The sequence below is a fragment of the Natrix helvetica genome, assembly GCF_964273705.1.
Source record: "Natrix helvetica genome assembly, chromosome: 1".
In the NCBI taxonomy this organism is placed as follows: Eukaryota; Metazoa; Chordata; class Lepidosauria; order Squamata; family Natricidae; genus Natrix; species Natrix helvetica.
In genome coordinates this window covers 26,920,613-26,937,571 of record NC_138548.1, presented here as the reverse complement: position 1 = coordinate 26,937,571, position 16,959 = coordinate 26,920,613, and the positions used below count along the sequence as shown (strand labels likewise).

Genomic DNA, 16,959 nt, shown 5'->3' with positions numbered 1-16,959 from the left:
ATATAGATATAAATATACATATGGAGGAGGTTAAAAAATTAAAAGAACTGTACAGAAGAACATAAATATGGTTCTGAAAGCCCTAAAATCAATTAGATTTAAAACCATACCCATTAAAATACCAGTTGAAAGTATATTTCCAGGAGGTAACAGTTGTAACAATAAAAATTATGCCAGGCCAGCTAATCGAAACAGGTGAGTCTTCAATTTTTGTCGGAAGGGGCGGAGGTCCGTGGTGGTTCTGATATCGGGGGGGAGGTCATTCCAGAGGGTTGGGCCCATCACAGAGAAGGCCCTACTCCTTGGCGCCGCCCGCTGGCATTGCCTAGTGGACGGCACCTGGAGAAGCCCCTCCCTGTGAGAGCGGATTGGCCGCAGGGATGTATGTGGGAGGATGCGATCCCGCAAGTAACTAGGTCCTGTGCCATGGAGCGCTTTAAAGATGGTAATCAAAACCTTGAAACGCACCCGAAAAACCACAGGCAGCCAGTGCAGCTCGCGCAGGAGTGGTGTTACGTGGGAGTATCTAGAACTCCCCATGACAACCCGCGCGGCCGCGTTCTGGACTAGCTGCAGTCTCCGGGCGCGTCCCAAGGGAAGCCCCATGTAGAGAGCGTTACAGTGGTCTAGTCGAGACGTCACCAGCGCATGAGTGACTATGCGTAGGGCATCCCAATCCAGTAGGGGGCGCAATTGGCGCACCAGGCGAACCTGGTGGAACGCCCCCCTTGCCACGGCTGCCACATGGTCATCCATTGACAGCGGGGCATCAAGGAGGACGCCCAAATTGCGCGCCCGTTCCACAGGGGGCAATTGCTCGTCCCCTATGGCCAGCGATGGAATCAGCTGGCTGAACCGAGGTGCCAGTAGCCACAGCCACTCAGTCTTGGAGGGGTTGAGTTTGAGTCTGTTGTCCCCCATCCAGACCCCGACGGCTTCCAAACACCGGGACATCACTTTGACAGCCTCGTTGGGGTGGCTTGGGGTTGAAATGTACAGCTGGGTATCGTCAGCGTACAGATGGTATTCAACCCCAAAACCACGGATGATCTCGCCCAGTGGCTTCACATATGCATTGAACAGGAGGGGCGAGAGGACCGACCCCTGCGGCACTCCACAAGAGAGTGGTCTCAGGGTCGATCTCTGCCCCCCTGTCAACACATATTGCATCCGGCCGGAGAGGTAGGAGCCGAACCACCGCAAAACGGTGCCTCCGACTCCCATCCCCTCCAGCCGGCGCAGTAGGATACCATGGTCGATGGTATCAAAAGCCGCTGAGAGATCTAATAGGACCAGGATAGAGGAATAACCTCTATCTCTGGCCCTCCAGAGATCATCAACCAACGCGACCAAGGCTGTCTCTGTGCTGTGCCCGGGTCGGAAGCCGGACTGGCGTGGGTCTAGATAGTCGGATTCGTCGAGGTGACGTGGAAATCGCTGCGCCACCACATTCTCAACAACCTTCGCCAGAAAGGGAAGGTTGGAGACTGGACGATAATTAGCTAGCTCCGTTGGGTCAAGCAAAGGCCTCTTGAGTAAGGGCCTCACCACCGCCTCTTTCAAGGCAGTTGGCAAGGATCCCTCCCCCAACGAGGCATTCACCAGGCCCAGAAGCCAGCCTCGTGTCACCTCCCAGGATGCCAGTACCAGCCAGGAGGGACACGGGTCCAATGAACATGTGGTGGGTCGCAGCCGTCCACGCAGCCTGTCCAAATCCTCGGGGGCAACAGAGTCAAACTCTTCCCAGAGTGGAATCACAAGACTCGCTGTTGACGGCCCGTCCAGACCGCTGGAGGGGGCCCATCCGCTTCGGATCTGAGCGACTTTGTTCTGCAGATATTCTCCAAACTCCTCTGCTCTTCCCTGTAAGGGTGCCCCCCGCGTCTCTTGCACCAAGAGGGAGCGGGTCACCCTAAACAGGGCGGCAGGGCGGTTATCCGCAGACGCAATAAGAGCGGCACAGTGTCTACGTTTGGCCGCTCTCAATGCCACAAGGTAGGTCCGTAAATAGGCTCTTACCTGTGTTCGGTCAGACTCGGAGCGTGAGGACCTCCACCTGCTCTCTAGACGTCTCCTATGGCGCTTCATCACCCTCAGCTCCTCGGTATACCAAGGTGCCCGGGTGGGTCGCTGCCGTAGGAGAGGTCGCAGAGGCGCAACCCGGTCCAAGGCCCCAGCCGTCGCCCTATTCCAGGCGGCCACTAGGTCCTCTGACCGAGCGTGGGTCAGGGCTACAGGTAATGGCCCAAGCTCCGTCTGGAACCTATCTGGTTCCATCAGGTGCTTGGGGCGGTACCAGCTTAGACAAACTGGCTCCGCCTCCTCGCGGTGGGGGGTAGCGCCAGGGAAGTCTAGCCGGAGGCATGAGTGATCTGACCATGACAGGGGAGTAATATCTAAATCCCCTATTCCCAGATCACTCGTCCACTGCTCAGATACAAAAACAAGGTCCAGTGTGTGGCCACCTTCGTGTGTGGGGCCCTGAGGATGGCTACTACCTGATGGGGGAATGGCCCACGAGGCACATTATGAGCACAGGGCCAAGAATAACTAATGCCAGGCAGGAGAGAGTACATAAATGGTCCACTAGCATGGCGGGGTTGGGGGTTGCCTGCTGCCAGGTAAGCAGCTTACTGGAGTGACTTACAATTCTCCCTGCTGCCTTTCCCATTGACTTTGCTTGTGGGGAAGGTTGCAAATAATAAGCGCGTGACTACAGAATGCTGCAGCATCAGTGTGAGTTGGTTGCCAAGTGCCCCCATTGCAATTACGTGATTCCATTTGATAGTGTATATATTTAATTTGTAGAAAAATAATGGTGTGTGCTGAGAGATGTGTGCCATTTGCAGAGATACTGCTCTTTTCTCAAACCTGGCAAGGTTTCTAGGGAAAAGTATAATAATATCAATGGCTGACTTCCGGTTCCGGCGGCTACGGCGACAGGCAAGTCTTTGCCTGCTCCCACTTTCCCGGTGGGCTTCCCCCGCTCTGGGGGGGCACAGGACACCTCAAAGGAGGCGTCCTGCCGAGGGAGCGGCTCGCGGAAGGCCCCTGCATCGGCGGCGGCTGGTGGGGGCTTCTCCGCCTCGCTCTAGACACTGGGGAGCAGCTGGAGGGCGTGCACGCGTCTCGCCCCATGCCGAGCGGACAACGTACTCTTGAAGGAAGCAGCGGCGGTATGGTGAGAGGCTTCCTCCCCTCATTCCCTTCCTTCTGAAATAAGGGACTTTTCAGCACTTTTAAAAAGCTAAACTTTCGGATCTTCGCTAGAGGTGCGGCTAGAGGGAGGGGGATTTCCCCCCCCCCTTGGACAAACGGCTTGAGAAGATTCTGCTTTCGCCCCCAGGGGAAGGAGGAGGGGGGAGAGCCAACTAAGGATGCCTCACCCCTTTAAAAGTGACTTTTATTGGATCTAGCTCCAGAACTTATGGGTGAACTGAGAACTTTTTGAACTTTTAAAATTTTATTATGCCTCTGAGCCCAAAGCTGGCAGGGCAAGATGGCACACTTCCGTTGTCTTCATGAACTGTGAAACCTGACTCCACCTTTAAATTCAGGCTTCCGGTCTTTGTCCCCGAGTCACCCAGAGGAATCTCTTGTGGATTGTTTTTTTTTCTGAACTCTTTGGAGGAAAAACTTTCATCTATTGCTAGAGTAACTAAAGAAACTCCCACCTGTTTGGATCCTCTGCCTTCTGGATTCGCCTGCCTGCTCTACTTCTCCAGCTGCCCAGTTTCTACACTGACTGATCTCCTTGTTTTATAAACCATGTCTCCAAAAAGACCACCTCCTGGAAAGCCTGGTTTTGCTACTTCTGCTCCAGCGTCTGCAACGTCCAGTCCAGCCACACAGTCAAAGATAACAGAACTGATGCAACCTAAGACTACAGAGATAGACTTTCAACAAATGCTTCAACAAATTTTACAGGGCCAGGAGGAAATTAAGAAACAGTTAAGGGAAATGAAAGATGAAATTAAAGAGAATCAAGCTCAAATTTTTAAGAATTCACAGAGACTGGACCTTGTGGAGGGTGGGGTGGCGGAGGCGAAGGGGGGGGTAGAGGCCTTACAGAAGGGGAACAAAGAACTTGATATCCAGCAAATGAAAACAGAGTTTGAGAGAATGTCTTTTTATCTTAGATTCCAAAATGTAATAGAAGTAGATGGGGAAAATATAAGGCACATTATGACTAATATTCTAGCTGAATACATACACAAAGATAAACACCAGATGGAATGGGAAATAGACCTAGTTTATAGAGTGAATTCAGCATATGCCAAAACACACAATGTACCCAGGGAGGTTCATATTAAATTCCTTAGGAAAACCACAAGAGATGAAATTCTGGGTGTACAAAGGGGGCAAACACTGACATACCACGACAGGGAGATAACCATTCTGAAGCAGATTCCCAAAAAAATTAGGGAAAAAAGGAAAAGTTATTCGCAATTGGCGAATAAACTATACCAGAAGGGGGTGTGGTTTAGATGGTTGATGCCTGAAGGTATGCTGATATTCTGGGAGGAGACAAGAATTAGAATCAACACACCCATAGAGGCACAGGCCTTTATGGAAAAAAATAAAGTGAACCTAGAAAAAACAGAAGATACTACAACGGTCACACAGGACACGGGAGGGGCCGGAGCTCTGCCAACGGGGGGTGAAGGGGCAACACCAAGAAAGCTCAGATCACAAAAATGAACAAGAAAATCACAAAGTTATAAACACACCGAAAGTAACAATGAATCTATATCTAGACTATATATTATAACGATATGAACTGACTGAAAATTATTTTTTCTAGAATTAATATGCTGATTTTTTATGATTATGTATTAAGGTTTGACATTTTGATGTAACCTATGAGTTTGGAGGGAGGGGGCGTCTGCCATATTTGCAACTGCCAAAATTTGTAACCATTCCACTTACCCTTTTCCGTAAAAATGTTTTAAAAAAACCAATAAAACTTTAAAAAAATAATAATATCAATGGCTGAGTATTAGCACCCCAATATTACTTTGTAGTGTTAAATGGCACTTTACTGTGGGGTGTTCTGAATTATTCCACATAATCAATGTAAGCATAATTAATGCTTACATCTAAGGCCTCAAAAGATGCTTTGTTTCCAATGGAGAACTGCATTTCAAAGCAAAAGGAACATTTTGCTTCCTTCTCTATCGGAGAAGATATCAAAAGCATGCAATCAAATGCAGTTTGAAGAGACGTATTGTTGGAATTAACATTTCATTCTTAAAAGCAAAAGATGACTTAGGAAGGAAAAAAGCAATTTGCTTAGTTTAGCATGATTAGTCTTTTTTGCATTGATTTATTTCCTTGTATTTCTAAAACATAAAACAAAATAGGTCAAAGAAACAAAAGGGAATAAAACTGTGGGATTCTTTTCTCTCTCTTTTAGCCTAGAAAAACCAACTACTCTCTAAAATCTCCTGGAATAAGGCCAAATGCTGGCAGGCACAGCTCCACATCTGGCACTTTGAGAGGCCATCCAACTCCTCTTGAAAAGGAGCCCTATAAGATTAGTTTTAGCAGAATCACTGAAACTGAACAGGAGTCTGCAGCATCAGCACCAACCTCACCAAATATCCCATCCACTCCTCCAGTGTCTGCGTCATCGGAAGTCAGTGTATTCATAGACATTGATCTCAATAGCTCCTATGGTAAGTATTCTGAATGACCTTACATTCTCAAATTACAGTAAAACTAAAGTAAAATTATCTCTGATATTTGCAGATTTACTGCCGTACTGTATTATCATAAGTCTGTCTTAGAAGGTGAGAGGTGGATGGTAATACTTCTTCTGGAAGATTCTAGTCACTGGGTTAATGTATTTTGAATGCAGCGTTTTTAGTCTTTTAACTTTTAAGACCTGGAACAAAATGTATTTCTTTTTATGCCATTTATAACTGAATTCAAGTATTAATGGCACAATGGAGATTGATAATTTAACCCCAGAATCTTTATGCTCACCATTTATTTTCTATTCCTTGACTTTTTATTAGGCCATGCAAAACATTTAAACAAAGAGCCCTCTTTGAATCCCTAAAGCCACTCCATGTTTTGCAAAGCTCATATGCGGCTTCAACAGTTCCCATCTGTCATGAATGAGACTGCAGAGCCTTTTGCGTCACTTTCTTCACATAAATGGAGATCCAGGCATATCTGCCATAGCCACTTGAGTCTTGCAGAACACTGTACAGGTAGTCCTTGGATGATGATGACACTTGGGACCAGAATTTCCTTTTTCAGGGTGGTTGTAAAACATGACATCATGTGGCTGCATCACTTACTGATGGCAGTCCTGGCACTCCCTACTGCCATTGATAAGCAAAGATCACGGGTCATTAAGCAAGCATCTACTCACAACTCCCTGCTGACTTCCATCAAACGAAAGGGATGTTGGCAGGAAATTGCAAGTCCCAAACAGCTTCCAATGGCAATAGCATTTAGACTTATATACCGCTTCACAGTGCTTTTTACAGCCCTCTCTAAGTGATTTACAGAGTCAGCATATTGCCCACAACAATCTGGGTCCTCATTTTACCCACCTCAGAAGGATGGAAGGCTGAGTCAACCTTGAGCCACTCAGAATTGAACTCCTGGAGTGAGCAGTGAATTAGCCCTGCATTGCTGCATTCTAATCACTGCACCACCACAGCTCATAAACCCTGTTCAAAGTGCTCAGAGCAGAATGCTTGTAGATTAATTGACTATAGACAACTGTTCCTCTTTTTTAATAATGAAATATTTTATTTCCCACAGCATTTCATTACTGACTTCCTAAATCCATTCTACTTTTCCTTACAAGCCTCAAAACCCCTCTTGAAGACCCTGGTGCCTAAGTCAAAGATAGTTTATTATCCTGGCTGGTGTAGGAAGAATTGAGTTTGAAAGAGTTAGACTCTCTTGAGGAGAGAAAGCACACCTGCACCAAGAAGAGCTGGACAGATCTCATGTCATGGAGATGGCCTGATTATGCCACTGATCAAATAGTTGGTTAGGTATGCCAAATAGGGCACATTTAAAAAACTGTATCAATAGCAAAAAGAAAAAGAGTATGAGGACTAGTCCTGGTCTTTTTACAGCCTTTCTCTATCTGCATCATCAAATGTGCCCCAGCAATCTCTTTTCCGTTATGTGTTCATTGCATGGCCTTTTTCTGATCCCCAGACTATACCCGAGGCAGCCTTAAGTTATCCTTAGGTAATGTTTTGTCAAGTTCAGGTGAAAAAAGTTGTGTTACCTACAATTAACGATACACTTTTTCTCTTAGCTTTATTTTTGGTTCTAAATATTTCGGCAGGGAAAAGCCTTGATTGTGTCCTTTCTGCCTTTTCTTCACAGGTAGCAATAACAGCATATTTGCTCCTGTCCTTTTGCCACAGTCAAGTAAGTATTCTGGTTGTTCCTTAGAATCCCATTGTCTCTTTCAGTGACGTGCAGTCAGGTGAGGCAAGTGAGGCACAGCCTCACCACTCTCATCATGAAAAAAAAAAGTAAAAGGAAAAAGCTGAGCTAGTTTCTGCCTCACCGTGGATGACTCTGCTTAACCTCACTGGTGCTCTCCCTCCCCAAGTGTAGTGACTTCCTCCCCAGGCCCCCATTCATTTCTCTCTCTCACACACACAGCTGGATAAAATTATATAAAAATCTAGCCCAGCTTCACTGATTACAAGTTTGAAAAGGCAACGTGGCTCCACCTGCAATCAAACTACACTTGGGGAGGGAGAGCACAAGCGAGCACTGAGGAGACCACAGGAGGAGGCAGGAAGCCAGGCAAAGAGCCATGCTGTAGTACACACACTTCCCCCCAGCCTCTTTCTTTTGGAAGGCTCGGCTCGGCTCCCCTCCGGCTTCTCTGCCTCTCCTCTCACCCCAGCCTGCCAGCAGGAGGTGGTGGGTGGGCTTTATTGTGTTCCAGGCATTTCCCACCCAGACAGCAGGCTGCATTTGCAATGGTGGAGGTGTTTGGGAAAGGCAGCAGGGGAATGGGGTGGTGGTGGCAGAGGAGCTGCTTTCAAGCCACTGGAAAAGATATCCAATCCAACTTTTGTGTGTGTGTGGGTTTGTTTGAGAGTGAGTGAGAGAGGGAAGGGGTAGGAGAGATAGTCCAATCCAACTTCTGTGTGTGTGTGTGTGTGTGTGTGTGTGTGTGTTTGAGAGAGAGGGAGGAAGGAGGGGAAGGAGAAGAAAAAGAAAAAGAAAGAAGGAGCAAATGAGAAAAACAAATGCTGTCACTTTAAATTGGAACTGAGCATGCCTGGCTGTGGAATTCTGGGAGTTGAAGTCCACAAGTCTAAAAATATTTGAAACCCAGCACTGTGTCAGTGCCTCACCAGTCATAAACCTCGCCGCACGTCACTGGTCTCTTTGTATATGTATGTAAAAGAACAGCAAGAGTCACTCTAACCCTAAAGTTGTATATCGTTGGCCCTGTCTAAAGCTAACAAGGGGAATAACCAATGATCCAATTAGCATTTTCAGATCCTTCTGAGGAGGTTGGGGCTTTGGGGGCAGTTTTGAGGGAAAATATGAGTGCCTTAAAACTTGATGAGACTTCAGAAAATGCCAAACTTCCCCACAAAATTAGAGCAATTTTTTCCTGGTTTTTTATAGTTAATGTGCACAATGATTTCTTCTTTTTTATTTTTTTTATTTTTTTTAAATTTTTGAATAAACACAAATACAACACAAAGAATCCTCTTTCTTTACATACTATAGAAAGTGTGTCAATTGGTTACAAAAAGCTTTTGTGCATCTCTTCCACAGTCACCACCTAACATATCAAATCATACATTTTAAATCAAATATATTTATAGATATTACTATCGTCATACCTCAATTTTCACTTGACCACAATTGTTTTAACGTCCTTCTGTTTAAAATATTCCAAAGTTTAAAGCATAACCACATAATGGCATTTCGTTAGCTATTTCCAATATCATCCAATAACATTAAATCCTTATAACCTATTCTAAATAAAAATCAATAATATTTAGTAACCAAGTTTCTAGTCCTCCTTTCCAAATCACTGTTTACAATTTATATCCAATTTCTTTTTATTAAGCCAATACATACATACATACATACATACACACATACATACATACATACATACATACATACATACATACATACATGCCGGTTTTGTTGTATTCGGGTCTTTTCCCGTGTAAGATTGAAATTGTCTTTGCAACGTTTCGGCAAGATCCCACCTGCCATCTTCAAGCTTGGGCTTAAAATGGGAACGGAGCTGCTGTCTTCTGTAAATCTTGGTGGGAGGGGATGGGGTGCTGGCTTTGTTTCAGTAAGTGGAATGATTGGTTGTGTGGTTGTATCATGATTGGTAGATTGGTAGATAAACAGTAGAGCCTTCTCTGTGGCGGGCCCAGCCCTGTGGAATGACCTCCCCCCGGATATTAGGAATACCTCTGACCTCCGCTCCTTTCGTGTAAAGCTCAAGACCCACCTTTTTCAAGTTGCTGGCCTGGCTCAACTTTGATCCAACTATATCGCTCCTGACGGGTTTTTTATTTGGGGTATTTTAATTGCATTCAATTTATTTAGGGGTTTTTAAACATTGTGTTTTTACTTGTTTTTATCTATCAGTTCACCTCCTCCTTGTATATGTCGTATATATGTCTTGGTATATGTTTTGTTATATGTATGTCGATATATTTATTTCCTATGTTTTGTTGTACGCCGCCCCGAGTCCTTCGGGAGAGGGTGCGGCTAAGAAATAAATATTTATTATTATTATTATTATTTAACCATATCCATTATCACTTCATTTTTTACATAATGCTCTAAATTTAACTAAGTTTAACTACTTTTTTATCATAAGCTTTCATATATCAACCTGCATCCTTCCAGTAATAATGCAATCTTATGTCTTTTGCCATTTGTGGAATTAATCTTCTGATTATTCCCTTAATAATATTTGTGCGAACTTCTCATTGCTTGTTGCATTTCTTATATAATCTCGATACCCTCCATCTGTTTCTTTAATCAGCATATCTTTGGTCATCAATGATGCTTCTGATAAGATTTCTCTCCTTAAATCCATCAATTCTTCTCTTTTTTCTTCTTCTGTACCTTGCCATCTGGGGTAGAGTTCCTAGCCATCTAGCTCCCCTTTCCATATTCCACTCTCTGCATTTCCAACCACACTCCATTCACCGTAGATGTCAACAAATTTCTTGTCTTTGTGCTTGTTTTTCTCTTCAATTTTTAGGACTCTAGCCTCCACATTTTCCAATTGAGATTCTCCATCATATTTTGCTGTTATATGCTCTAGATTTTCCAGTTTCTCCTCAATTCTCTCTGGTACTTCTAATAATTTTTGAATTTCAAACATTATCTCTTGCAATGTTAAAGTTTCTTTTTGATGTTGATGTTGTGCCATTCTTCCGACTGGTAAACACTGCCACTCTGGCTTTCAAGGCTTTTTATTTGATTAAGCAAAAATTAATTTATAATCTCTCACAATAAGACCTTGTTTCACTTTTCTCCAGCTGGCAATAAGTTTCAAAAGAACACCAGCATTAACACCCCATGCTCTTCTTATCACTCTCTGTAAATAAGCTGCAAGGTCATAAAGCGCAAAGTCGGAATGATCAAAGAGAGAAGTGAAAGTATGATGTTTCCAAGGCTCAAACCTCCAGCCTCCAAGTGGCAATGTTGCTTCCTTTCCCTCTAATGTTACAGCTCTCTTTGTACTCCTTTTGTATCTTTTTTGTATTCCAGGTTTTAAAAAAAGTAAAATTCTTAAATGAAACAAAATAGGAAAAAGGAAAAAACTCTTATAGAAATGAAAAAAAGAATTTTAATCCATAGGTTACAAAAATAAAAAAGTAGAAGAAAAACTAATCTGTTCACTTTAAAAAGCTTTGCGCAAATTCCATCCATAAAATAGAATTGTGTTATCTTTCATTTAAAAAGAAAGATAACATACTGTCCAATGCAATCCAATGTAGCTTAACTTCTCCGCTTCTGTTCTAAAATTTAATTTAGCTTTAAGGTTTTTTTCGGGCAGTCTCTTTTAAAACAGTAAAGTTTCCTCACCAGCTGTACACTCTTTCTCTTTCCATTTCCTTCCATTCCGGAGCTGTCCCAACTTCATCAGCTTGTGGCTGTGCTTTTGTCGCCAGCTAGAAGAACTTCTCTTGGATCAATCAGGGACTTTGCGGGGTCCCTGAGATCAGCAAGACCTATTCTTCCTAATCACCGTCTCTGCGGGATGGTTTAGGTCCATACGGACCGTCCAGCGGCAAAAGTATCAACTGCGATCTCGGGAATTCGAGATCGCAGGTCGTGTCATCGTGATGTTGTCCCTCCCACAATGATTTCTTGAGACCATTTATATTTGGCCAGTTTGGTATAGTGGTTAAGGTGCTGGCCTTGAATGAAGAAACTGAGCGCTCGGCCTCTCTCCATGAAAGACAGCTCTATGACTGTGAACCAGTCACTCGCTCTCAGTCCAACCAACCTCATAGGATTGTTGTTGGGAAAACAGGAGGCAGGACTATTATGTATGTTCACTGTGTTGACTTGGTGTGTGTGTTTGTGTCTGTGTGTGTATATAATAATATGGCCACCCACCTCAAACAATATGACTCTAGATGGTATACAAAATCATTAAACAGAAATATAAAGCAGCACTAAAATGAAAAAATTAAATGGCTATCAGAATTAAAATGCATCCTATCCTACCAGGACTTTGCTCATTTTGATCCAGCTCTTAACTGCCTTTCTAAAGGCTTACAGGCTTGTGCCGAAAGTCAGTTAGGTACCCAAAACTATTGCCGTTGTTTCCCTTGACTTCACTACTCTAAACTCCAAAATACTAAAAAATGTCAGCTCCATTCACAGTAGAAAATTGCAAATGCCTGTCCTAAAGACAGACGCTAATAAAATACAGGTAGAGAAAGCAAAACATAAACAAAGATGTACAGGTAGTCCTCAACTTACAACCATTTATTTAGTGACCATTCAAAGTTACAACAGCACTCGGAAAAGCAACTTACAATCATTCTTCACATTTACAATATTATAGCATTCCCACAATCGTGATCAAAATTTGGGCTCTTGGCAACCAGGATGTATTTATGACAGTTGAGCCTCCTGGAGTCATGTGATTGCCATCTGCAACCCTCCCAGTTAGCTTCCAACAAGCAAAGTCAATGACGGAAGCCAGAGTCGCTTAATGACCACATCATTCAATTAACTGCAGTGATTTGCTTAACCATGGCAAAAACTGTTGTAAAATTGCGTATGAACTTAGCAACCGCCTAGTTTAGAACTGAAATTCTGGTCTCAATTGTGGTTGTAACTCAAGGACTCTCTGTATTGAAAATAGAAAGGGCTTATACATTTCACAAATAAAGTTTCAAAAGATTCAGGGTACAATCACACATTCTTAATTCTCTGTTTTGTTCTTCAGAATCATTCTTTAGTTCATGTGGAAGTTTGCATAAATTAAGTGAAGAACCCCTGGTTCCTCCTCCTCTGCCACCTCGCAAGAAATTTGATCAGGAGCTTTCCAACTCAAAGGTAATCTTCCATTTAAAAGAAACTTCTTTATGTGTACAATATTTATAGATTATGAGCAAAGCAGAGATCTTGTAGCTGTGTATGATTTTACATCTCACTGCTCAGTCTCCCTTTAGTTTCTTCTGTGTGCATTTGCAAATGCCTCCCCTCAAACCATCACATACCCTCTTGCTTGGTAATCCGCTCATGTGCCAATTTCATGTCTGCTGCATTAACCGTCTCAAACATAGCTTGTTGGTATTCCCAGCCATTTCGAAATACCGTATTTTTCGGAGTATAAGACACCCCTTTTTCCCTCAAAAAAGAGGCTGAAAATCTGGGTGCATCTTGTACACTGAATACAGCATTTTTTGCCTCCCAAAACCCCACCCCCTTCACCAAAATGGCCGTACATTATCTTTAGGAGGCTTCCAGAGTGCTCCTGGGGGATGGGGAAGGCAGAAATGAGCGAAAAACTGGTTTTTTACTCAATTCCCCCCACCAGCCATCAAGAGCACTCTATAAGCCTCCTAAAGGCTATGCATGCCCTTTTTTGACAAAAATCGGTCCTGCTATTGCAAAAAATGGACCATTTTTTGCTCGCTTTGGGGAGGGGGCACCCCCAGGAGCACTCTACAAGCCTCCTAAAGGCTATTCATTCCCTTTTTTGAAAAAAAACCAGGCCCATTTTCACAAGGTCTGCAGAGTGCAAAAACTTTTTTTCTAATTTGCCTCTTCAAAATCTTGGTGCGTCTTATAGTCTGGTGCGTCTTATATTCCCAAAAATGTGGTACTTGTTTTTAGGCCTGAAATCCACTCATTTTGGTGGAACGGTAAACCATTAACTTTAAATCAAACTGTTTTACTCTCGGAGGAGTTAATATTCAAGTTCAAGCCTGATGAAGAAGTGGTATGGAATGTTGTATTTTGAGAATATCAGTGTTCTGATCCAGGAAGGAAATTTGAAGATAAAGACACATGAGGGTTAATGCAGGTTCTTGTTCAAAATAATTTACATTGGGGACAGTTTGAATGATTCTGCTCATATGTGTTTCAGGGTGGTTCCAGATCTGATGACGATCCTCCTGCTGTCCCCCCGAGACAGCCACCTCCTCCAAAGATACAGCCACGAGTCCCAGCTTACACTGGTTTGTTTGATCAGCCATTGCAAAGCCCTCCACCACCTCCACCAAGAGACCCTCTGCCTGACACTCCGCCTCCAGTGCCCCTTCGCCCTCCAGAGCACTTTGTGAACTGCTCATTCAATCTTCAGCCACCCCCTGTGGGACACTTTCACAGAGAGTCCGACTGGCTCCGGGAAGTTAGCACATGCCCAAACTCCCCCAACACACCTCCTGGCACCCCATCACCTCGAATATTGCGTCGCTGGTGCATGCTCAGCCCAAACCTTAATAGCCTTGCAGCACCTCCAGTCCCACCTCGTCAGAATTCTAGTCCTCAGCTACCAAAACTGCCACCAAAGACTTACAAGAGGGAACTTTCTCACCCTCCTTTGCACAGACACTCTTTGCTAGAAAATACAGAAGCTCCTCAATGACCTTCGTTATGTAGTCATTGACACTGGAATAGCAGCTCTCAGCTTTACGGTTTCTCCTTAATTTATTCCAATGACACCGTGTATTTGAGCCCTTCGTCAGGCAAACACATGCACCAGAGTGCTGCAGATCAAGACTCATCCTTAAGCATTGGAACAACAACAGCCTTCAGACTCACTCTAGCCTGTTTACTCACACCATCAATCTTCTCCTCAGGGGATCAGTAACACTGCCTTCTCCTCTTCCTCTTCAGTGCTGTGACAAATAAAACTATATTTTGCACTGCAAATGACACACTACATTAATTTTAAACTGACATCAGTTCATTGCACTGAGCCAAAACAAAAGAGGTTGCTCGTGGATATTTTATTTCCAAACTGGAGCATGAGCAGCCTTTTCTTTCCATATGTGTGTCTGTGTGTGCGTGTGTGTTTTCAAAGATGCAATTAATTGGAGAAACTTCTCCAAACTGGTGTCTTTAAGCTGTATCAGGACTGCAATCCTAGCCAATATGGCCTTCTAGAAAGCACCAGGTAAGATGCAATGAGAAGTACTCATGAAACGTTCTCACCCAAGCCGAGTTGCAGTGAATAATTCATTTCAATGTGATTTACCTGGGAGAACTTTCAAGTGGATGTGCCTAATTGATGCTATAATTGATGGACTTCCCACCAAACATGAAGACCTATGTCATGTTTCTAATTTTGTTTTTATAAGCCTATTCAGATACTTTCTTTTCAGGAAAAAAATTAAAATCAAGAAGTTTGCGCTAGACCATTATATTACTGTTGTTTTCAAATGTTAGGTGACATCATGTCTTAATTTTTGTAGTTTTGCTGCTGAAATTGGGAAAAGATAAGTGTCTAAACCAAGAGAGTGCACTACAATTGGCCCAATTAAGTGAGAAGCAGAAAAGGATCTGCTTCACCCACCTGTTCAAGGAGAATTTAGCACGTGTGTCCTATTCAGTTGTGCCTTCATTGTTTAAACAAGCGGAGGTGTCTTAAGCTAAAATGTTGCCTGCTGTTTTGGCCAACAAAGCTATTGCGCCATATTATGTACAGTTGTTTATAATGTATAATTTACAAAGTAATAACCTGTATACACTTCTGTGACTTGAGGCCTCTTCTGTTCTTTCTGTGCATTATACTATTGTAAGCATTTCTCTACATATTAGTGATGAAAACCATATTATAATTACCCTTCTTTCCTCAAATTAGAGCTTTACTGTCATTATGGGGTCCCTTCTGAAAATGTAGTGTTTAAACCAGCAGATACTGAAGAATGCTATTTTGGACTCTGAAATTTAAATGAGACCTTCCTCTGGCCAGTTGAACTTTGTTCTTTTCCATTCAAGCTGGCATATTAAATGAGTCTGGTTCATGTATTAAAAATGATCTGAAGAGAGTCTGGTAGCACCTTTTTCAATTACCTTTTTTAAAAAAAGCATAAGCTTTCATGAGCCACAACTCACTTTATCAGATGTGTAGAGTGGCTAGACCTTGTCCACTTTAAGATGGGTGGACTTCAACTTCCAGAATCTCTAGTCAGCATGCTGGATCAGCCAGTCCACACAACCATGGCTAAGGTTGATAAACTGGGATAGACTGATATAGGATTTAAATAGGAATGATAGGAAAGGAGGTTATGTAGATAAAGGTTACCTATGAAACAGATTAACAGTATCTTATTAACAATTGTTGTGTTAAAACCCCTTTGTTGATATCTTGAGCTTGCCTGAAATCTTTTGATGTATAGGTAATAGACAGACTAATGACCACAATTGTGACTAGAATCTATGTTGTAAGTCATTGTGATCATAAGTCTAGTCAAACCTAATTTTATAACTATTTTTAGTCATAAAATAAATCAACAATTGTTGATTGGGCATTAAATAAATCACACAATTGTTAAGCAAATCCAGCTTCCCCAAAGGGTGTTATTTGCCAAAAATTGGCGAAAAAGAACATAAAGTACAATCATGTGACCGCAGGGTGCCACAACTAGTCATAAATGTGAACCGATTACTAACCTCTCAAAATTGCGATCACTATAGGGATGTGGTAAGTGCAAGTGCAGGTCATAAGTCCTTTTTTCCAAGGTCATTGTAACTTTTGAACAATTGTAAAAAAAGCTATCCTAAGCCAAGGACTACCTGTATGCACATTCAGCATACAGTGATGACTTTAAAATGGGTTGGTTGAAATAGGTGCTACCAGGATTCCTTGGGGTTTTTTGGTGACTAGGCTCTTTCACAATGTTCAAGTACTGTAGAATCCAAAAGCCTTCTCTTGACTGCTCTGTGGCTTTTTACTGTTCTTTGTATCAGAGTTCTTAACCAGACTAATAAATCACCTGGTCTTAATTTTTAACAAAGCCTGTTCAAGTTATATTATTCTTGCAAAGATGATCATATTAAGAGAAACAGATGAAACTCCTTAGAAATAGTTTTAGGCAAGTTGGTGCCAAAGGCAGAAAATCCAACATGGTACACTCCTCCTCCTTTCCACTATTACAGAGACTAAACTAGTTGATTATTTGCCCAATAATTTTCATGTCACCTGCTTGTGGTAAACCAGGGGTGCTTAAATCTGGCCTGGAAATGTCAAAGGACCATCCCATGATGCCTCTGCCAGCCAAAATGTCCTCTCCTCGCGGCCTGTGTTTGGCCTCCCCAGCCTCCTGTGGCATTATGCCGGCCAAAAAGGACCACAGGGAGGCTCTGTGCACCACGTTTTTGGCCGGCAGAGTGCTGCTGGAGGCCGGGGAGGCAGACAATGGGATCCATGGGGCCTCCCCATGTCCCATTGTTGGCCGGCAGAGTGCTGTAGGAGACTGTTTAGACCTAAAATGA

The 16,959-nt window shown here is 43.2% G+C and overlaps 1 protein-coding gene across 3 annotated transcripts in view; it reads left to right on the top strand.

Annotated features, from left to right (window-relative positions):
• Positions 1-16,481, top strand: part of SOS2 (SOS Ras/Rho guanine nucleotide exchange factor 2) — a 43,872-nt gene extending 27,391 nt beyond the window's left edge. For all 3 annotated transcript variants that reach the window (XM_081939809.1, XM_081939808.1, XM_081939810.1), the window contains 4 exons: positions 5,417-5,678; positions 7,363-7,407; positions 12,461-12,570; positions 13,607-16,481. In XM_081939809.1, the coding sequence (XP_081795935.1) occupies positions 5,417-5,678; positions 7,363-7,407; positions 12,461-12,570; positions 13,607-14,107 (918 nt within the window). In that variant the 3' untranslated portion in view covers positions 14,108-16,481. The remainder of the gene's footprint in view (positions 1-5,416; positions 5,679-7,362; positions 7,408-12,460; positions 12,571-13,606) is intronic.
• Positions 16,482-16,959: the final 478 nt, after the last annotated feature.